The following is an 8,057-nucleotide window of genomic DNA, read 5'->3' as shown; positions in this document are numbered from 1 at the left end:
ACACCCTGCACTCAATGTAATGATGCATAAAGAAGTGCTGGAGTCACCGCTGCTGTACCATGGATGACGGCACTGAAGAATACTGGTAGAGGACCCTGTGAGTCACATGACTGTTCAAAAGACAACCTTAAATCACTGTTGAAAGGGGCAACTGGAGTAAGGTGTCGGCATGGTTTTGTGATTTAAGGGTTAAGTTTGTGGTGAGGTTAAAGCCCAATTCTGGACACCAGCTCCCCTGTTGGAAACTACAAGTGGCTGTGGCACAGGCATGGTTCACGGTTGTCACGGTCCAGAGCAATGATGTGTAGCAGATGCTGGGCCAACTGCATGTAGATAGGAAGTTGCTGACAAAGGCTGGAGGAGGTCAGCAGAGACAAAGGCTGGGGGAAAAAAAGGGGTGAAAATATTTTAGGAGGAAAAAAAAAAAATCAATTGATCATGATACACATCACTGTGGCAGACTAAATGTCATCCAGTTAGGGTTTAGATGTTCTTAAGTTTCAGGGCTCATGCAAGGGGAAGGCTAAAGATGCCCATACACTGCACAAGAATCGTGGGAAATCTTGCGATCGTACGAGAATCGTGCAGTGTATGGAAGGCGTGCAACCGTTTCCACTGTACGGTCGCACGTCTTCCGTCGAACCAGCAGGCTAGAAAACCCGCCGGGAATCGTACGATTCTCGGCGAGTTAGTGGCCTGCTGGTTCGATAACTGCCGCACGGGCCGTGCATGCGCACACAGCCCGTTTGCAGTCATTGTAAGCCCGCCCCTCATTGCAGTCATTGTAGGCCCGCCCCTCAGGGGGGCGGGCTTGCGATGATCCCAAGTACGATCTGCCTGTCCAAGATAGGCAGATCGTACGTTTTTTAAAGTACTTTACAACCCTCGCAAGACAAAATACCTTTAGCATTGGCGGAAACCAAAAGGTCAAGGCAAGGTTAGTGAGGGCCATGGGAAATGGAGAGCTTTCTCTACTCTCCATTAGTTTTCAAAGCTGAGAAATACCAAATTATTTGTACCCATTTGTTTAATTTCTTTGGCTTTCCATGAGGTTGTGAATTTGTGTTTTTAGGATGCGTTTTCTCAGACCTGGAAATTGACGTAAATAGCCTCCTGAAATCCCACATAATGTAAGTCTACAATTAACTGCGCATCAGTCAGGCTGAAAGTGAAAATACAAACAAAAGCAATGCTGCAGCAAACTGTGTGGCTAGTAAAAGAAAGCTAATGTCTAAATGCTATACACAGAAGCCGCACTCAATGGGAAAATAACATGCTGTAATAGTGTACACATATCAACAAATCCTGCTGAAATAATTGCTTTGACAATTGGAGCGGAACCAAAAGAAATGCAGAAATTGTAAAGAACAGTGGTGTGCCTGTTTGATTCTTTTGCTTTTGGATGAATTATGCCATTGTGCCCTTTTTTTTTATTATTTCTCAACCTTTCTTAAAGGGCCTATGTCTTTTATCAAAGAAACACAATATACCTGCTTGTTCCAATAGGCATTGCTTTGTACTGGTAAGGTTGTTTTTAGAATCTGGAGTTGTGGTTTACCCTCACCAGAGCTTGTATATTCTATTTATATTGAAGGATTTCATCCCACAATTCCAAAACTTTTAGGGTTTTCAGCTTCTGTCCCAAGAGGCAGGGGTGTATCTACTACAAGGCAAACTTGGCATTTACCTAGGGCGGCACTTTCCAGGGGTGCCAAAAAATGGGGTGAGATCCAGATGGTCATCATGCTCATCAGCACCTCCGTGGTGTTGAGTCTGAGGAAGTGCAGCCTATAAACTCCGTTTAGAGTTATATCTCTAGAGCTACAGAGCCCAGCGGCCAAGGCAGAAGATGGGTAACTGCAGAATTAGAGGACCCAGCATATTAAGGCAGAAGATCGGCGTTGCAGCTGCAGAACTAGGGAGCCCATCAAGCCAGGAACAGAGAAGGTGGCTATTGCAAAGGTAGGACCAGAGCATCCCGCTACGTTGATAGTGCAACCTGTCAGAATCTAGATACACCGTGCACGCTGTCCCACCTTCCCACAACTGACAGGTTGTGCAAAATGTCTTAAACAGGAAGGGGTGGGACTAGTTTAGATTAGGGAGGGGGGGTGCTCGGGTTTAGTCTTGCCTAGGGCAGCACAAAACCAAGACACACCACTGCCAAGAGGTAGGTAGTCTAACTACAGCCAAAAGGGGAAGGTAGTAAGGAAGGGCTAGAACTTCAGTTTTTTTACTTCTATGTCCCCATTAGAGAGGCCTCCTTTTCTTTCTGTCCTTGTGACAAAAGGCAATATAGGGAGGGAAACCAAGATAGTAACAAAAACACATTTTTTTTCTAGCCTGAGGAAGGGTTAGAAACTCTGAGATTGTTATTGCTGTTTGTGTTTTGTTGGCCTGGTGGCCCTTCTCATCCTTGCGTCGCAGGGATAAAAAGTAAGAGTAAACTTTCTCAATGACACAGACCGCAATGAAAAAACATTTGTTCAAATCCTTTATTAAAGTATAAAAGCATGTTTACCTGGAATTGAACTTCAATATTCAGATAAAGAGCCATAAATACACCATCTAATGCCAGTAATTGCCAGGTCTGGAAAAAAATTGGGATATCAGTTGGGTACTACAAACCTGACATCCTGGGTGAAGTATTGTAAGAAAAAGCTACTGACCCTACTAAACAATTATGGGCATATACTGTTTATAAAGCTGTGAATCTGACATACAACAAACATTCTCTGCAGTGAAATCTTCCAGGTTCAGGTGCTACAAATACAGTAATTGATTCTACACCAGAGAATGTTTGGTGAAAGTGCATTAACGTATTTATAAGTAGAGTGTTTAGATCAACTTCATACTGGAAGTGTCAGCTTTTCACAAACCATGCACACTCAGAGGTTATAGCATACTCGCCAACTCTCCCAGCTGTGTACGTCCTGGGAGTACAGCATGAGACTCCCTGAGGGTTACTGTGCATGCCTGAGCAGGCTCGCATTACTGCCCAAATTTCAGTGGTGTCACTAGTGCCAGATAACTGATGCCACACCATAACCCCATCACCACTATCTGACAAGCACACAGAGGAGAAGCTGGTCCTGGGGCACTCCTTGGATGTGAGAAGGGCCTGGGGGGGGCCTCAGCAGCTATTTTTGCACCACCAATCACTTGTATGTGTGCCACCACCTTCCAACACCTTTACCCAAGCCTGACACCTTGCCAGACTCACTACTAGTAATAGGTGAAGTAAATACATAGGTCAGATGTGTGTAGGGGATCTGGAGGTATTAGAGAGGCTGCAGAGGTAGGGGATACAGTAATGACTGCAGGAGAACATAGGGGTGGCAGAGGTGTGCTGGGGGGACAGAGGTGTGAAGAGGTAATGCAGTGGTGGTGGAGGTGTGTGGAGGAGTGCAATGGTTGCAGAGTTGTGTAAGGAGATACAGTTGTGGCAGAGGGGTGCTTGGGGACATTGATGGCCGAAGTGTGTGTGTGTGTGTGGGGTGGGGGGGAGTGTTATACATTTTCGTCAGCTTTTGAATTGCTGTAATCTCTGTGTTGTGTGTGGGGGGTGGGGGGGGGGTATGAAGGGTTAACGCAGTGGAGTCAGAAGTGTTTAATGGGGCAGAGTGGTGCAGAGGTGCTTGGGTGGGGACATAGTGGTAGCAGAAGTGTCTTTGTGAGAACAGTGGAGGAGGATAGTAGTAGCAGAAGTATGCGGGGAGTGCAGTGGTGGAAGAGGTGTGGAGGGGAAACAGTGGTGAAAGAGATGTTTGGGGGTGTGGATAGTGCAGAGGTGAGCAGTGATGTAAGAGGGGTGGAGTGGGTACTTGTGTTAAGTACGCCTGACGTCTGCACATTGTAAGTGCAGCAGTCAGGAATGTACAACATGCAGGACAGCATACAGAGCACAGTGGTTAGAAATTTGTAATATGCCATGTACATTACATTTGCATGACCACCATACTCTGTACTACATGCTGTACAGTACAATCCCCTTGCTGTTGTATTTTACATACTGTACACTATATTCTCTGACCACAGCACGTTGTACACTGGCCTATACATAAGATTTTCCTGACCGCTGCACTCTGTACGTTATATACTCCAAAAGTCTCAACTCTATATGCTGTATTGTAATTACATATTCCTGACCAAATTGTTTATCATTACAACAATTACCAGTTGTCCCTGACTATTTTTGAATGAAATTGTTCTTCAAGGAAGACTCAATGGGGTTGATTTACTAACCTTATAAAACACACCACGAACATGTATACACCTCTGTAGTGTGTTCCCTCCCAGCATGATCTATGGGTGGAATCTAAACACCTTTGTAGTGTGTACACACCCAGCAGGTGTGTTATGCAAAGCCAAGCATGAATATGTTTTATAGCATAACGTAGGGAGAACAGGTTTTTTTTTCAAAATATTCGGTACTTTTTTCATTATACAGTAAAGAAAAAAACCCGTAATGGTGATTAAATACCACCAAAAGAAAGCCCTATCTGTCCCCAAAAAATGGTATCAAATTTATTTCAGTACAGCGTTGCATGACGGAATAAATGTCAGTCAAAGTACCGCAGCACTGAATACTGAAAAATGGCCTGGACAAGAAGGGGGTATAAACACCCCGGTCAGCAAGTGGTTAAGGAATGTTGCCTACAATCCCATGTCATGATGCATGACTCTGACACAGCTTTTTCAGTGAAAATTTAAAACCCTCTTTGGCTTTAGCTTATAGCTTAATAAAAGACAAAAGGAAAGGCAAAACATATAAACTAATATAGCATTTTTTAAACGTATTTTATTCACAAAGAAATGTATTTGCTTTTAGAAAGAGGATACACCAAAAAAATGCTGCTCCCTTTTTAGGCACTTATATATTATACTACTATATGTATGATTTTATTTATGCAGCGTTAAGGCATTATTTTTCTCAAAGCTTAAGACACATGTGAGTAATGCCATGCAATATATAAAACTATTGATACAATTTGAGTTGAACATTGCATAGAAGTGCAAAATGTTTGTGGCAGAGTAGCAGCTAATATCACTACCAGTTGTGCGTTTTGAACCAATGATTTTAATATGACATAAATTAAACTGAATATCAAATCTCCTTCAAAAGAAAGCAAAACACAATTTCTTTATTATTACCTATCCTCGTATAGCCTTTCATTTCGTGCTTTCATAACAAGTCACTAACAAGGGACGTTGTTCTTTGTTACCTCTAAAGAAACAACAAAACATAACTTTGTGGAAATAAAGTAAAGTAAAGGCCTCTATTCCATGCCAAACATTTACTGTGGTCTGGCACCCTAGTGAGGAGACCGAATTACAGAGCCGGATTTACTCTCTGCTGCCCGAAGGCCAGGTTGCTCAATGCACTCCCAATGCTCCCCCATGGAGAATGGACCTTCCGGCTACATACAAGGGATCTCGTCAACTTCGCCGGGATCACTTGTACAAAACAAGCGGCGGCTTCCTTGCTGTAAATTTAGCTCTGCTTGCCCAAAGCAGGGCTAAATGTAGAAAACAACTACCCGCCCGGTGCACGGAACTGCATGTCCTGGGCATCTGGAGATAGGAATTCCACTCTCCTGCTGCCCATCCACTCCCTGCTGCCCCGAGGCCGGGCCTTGGTTGGCCTGGTGGGAAATCCAGCCCTGCTCATAAACACATAGTTGGCCAAGCTTGGCTTTCCAGTTAAGTTACATTTTAGCCAGCCTGAATTCTCCGTGTATTGCTGTGGAGATTAAACTACAGAGGTGCAGGGCAGAGAAATACTGTATTGTGTTACTTTCAGTGTGTCCCTCATCAGATGATATGGAGAAATCAAGCTGGTGATTGTAGTAGCTCAGTTAAAGCTTGGTCTGTCATAACCATATCAGAGGATCAAGGGAGATCTTTCACTGGGTTTCTGAACAATGTTGGAGATTTGAACCGTTCCCCACTCCATCTATAATGGAAAATTATATTTTAAAGCTTCTTTTTGATACACATATACAACTTATAAAGTCCAGCCAAATTTATTTTTTATTTTTGGATAGGGTGGGGGAAGGATTATAACCTAGGGTTTACATCTATCCAGGACTCCATTGCAGGGACACAGACAGCAATAAAAGCTGATGCGGGGTTCTAGCCATCCCCCATTCTACTAAGAAAAAAAACAAAACCATTTTAGGGCCAATTCACACCAGCCACTGCGTTAAATGCACAACAGCTGGTGTGTGATCCCAGTACATCACACTGTGTACTTTTTTTTTTGTTGGTAGAACCTTATTGAAATGTCCCAAGTGACCTATCATTCAGTTCTATGGGCAGATCACCACGTTCCCATCGCAACATGGTGGTGTGAACCGAGGCTGTCCATGACAATGCAAATTGCATGGCAATCGCACGTGGTGTGAATCAACCCTGGAACCTCTCTGCGTTGCTGCTGGAGATGTACCCTGATTTCCTGTCTGGTGAAGCCTTTGTGACCATGTCAGTAAGTAAGGGGAAATGTCTCTGACAGGGCCCTAGTTAGTAGTAGAAACCCAAAAAGCTGCAAAAGGGTTCTAATCTTTTCCCACTCCATCCAAAACCAAAAAGGTTCAGACAATTCAAAGAGCAAACCCATATAGAAGTAACATTTACGTGATTAATTGAATAAAGGAGCAAATTGATCTTAACAAAAAAATTGAGACTCAATCCATTGCATTGAACTCCTTCATTGGATAACTTTTCATGGCACTTTTTTCATACCGCCCAACACATTTTCAAAATAGTAAGCCTAACTGACATTAAATGCAATCAATCTAATACTGCAAGCCTTTCTTAAAGACCATTTAAAATATAAAGTCTTGCCAATATGAGAACAGTCTGGAATGTAACATGCACCTATGTGTTAACAAATTTATAAAATATAAGAAAACAGCATTTCACATAGCAAAAACGTTTGGCTTTCGCAGAGTGAGTCCATTTGACTTTTTTTTTCCTTTAGAAGCTCCTCCTGTAGAATGTTTTCTTTAGTTGTTTTTATTCATTGATGGAGGACTTTATTCCCATGGTCCATAGTAAAGGACTATCAGTTTCCACTGTAACAATGCCACTGCCATCATAGGTATTTGAGGTGCTGACCAAAGTTCCAAATGCCAGCACTCCGGCAGCTGAAAAGAAAGAGGTATAAAATGGTCACTCCATGGGATTCTGAACAGAACAGAAATATTTTTTGCATAGCATTTTTTAAAGTAAACCATAAAATTCTTCTAGCTATCACATCTAACAATACACTAGGGAAGTCAGAAATGGAAAAAGATTTGGGGGTCATAGTAGACCAGAGATTGAATAATAGCTTGCAATGCCAGGCTGCGGTAAACAAAGCTAGCAGAGTGCTGTCATGCATTAAAATGGGAATGTACTGTAGAGACAAAGCAATCATTTTGCCACTTTATAGATCGCTGGTTCGGCCTCATCTTGAGTATGCGGTTCAGTTTTGGTCACCTATCCACAGAAAGGATGTCAGGATGTCCTGGACCTGGAGAGAGTTCAGAGAAGGGCAACTAAACTAATTAAGGGGCTGGATGACCTAAGCTATGAGACAAGCTTGCTAAATTTAGATCTGTTCACGCTAGAAGTGAGGAGATTAAGAGGGGACATGATTTGAATGCACAACATGTTAATCACACAAAATTATAATACACTCAGCCCCTTCCCCCGAGCCCCCTCACCTGTTCACATCTTTGCAGGGAGGAGGCTGGGAGCAGGATCGATCCCTGGTTTATCTGTGAGTGATTAGTGAGGTCTGCAGCAGCCCTCACTATCACACCCAGATAGCCAGGCATCACTGCTGCTCACAGACATTCTTTCCTTCGCCGGAGCTCAGAACTGTCAGAGCTCCGGCCGAAGGAAGCCAGAATTGACAGGAGCTGCTCTGTGGTCTGCATCTGACAGATGCAGATCGTGGAGCTTCTCCCGCAAGTCAGGTACGCGGTCTGCGACCGTGTGCCTGACATGTCAGCTGGCTGTGGGCCACATAGTACCGGCTCGCGGGCCGGGGGTGGGCCCCGAGCCCGTGC

General features: G+C 43.7%; 1 protein-coding gene across 1 annotated transcript in view; it reads right to left on the bottom strand.

The window, feature by feature from the left end:
* Nucleotides 1-6,994: 6,994 nt before the first annotated feature.
* TPK1 (thiamin pyrophosphokinase 1) overlaps nucleotides 6,995-8,057 on the bottom strand; it is a 239,834-nt gene continuing 238,771 nt past the window's right edge. Inside the window, exon 7 of the mRNA XM_018571236.1 lies at nucleotides 6,995-7,148. Coding sequence (XP_018426738.1) covers nucleotides 7,018-7,148 — 131 coding nt within the window. The 3' untranslated portion in view covers nucleotides 6,995-7,017. The remainder of the gene's footprint in view (nucleotides 7,149-8,057) is intronic.

The sequence above is a fragment of the Nanorana parkeri genome, unplaced genomic scaffold (genome assembly GCF_000935625.1).
Source record: "Nanorana parkeri isolate BGI_ZX_2015 unplaced genomic scaffold, ASM93562v1 scaffold41, whole genome shotgun sequence".
Lineage (NCBI taxonomy): Eukaryota > Metazoa > Chordata > Amphibia > Anura > Dicroglossidae > Nanorana > Nanorana parkeri.
This window is presented reverse-complemented; position numbering and strand designations above follow the sequence as displayed.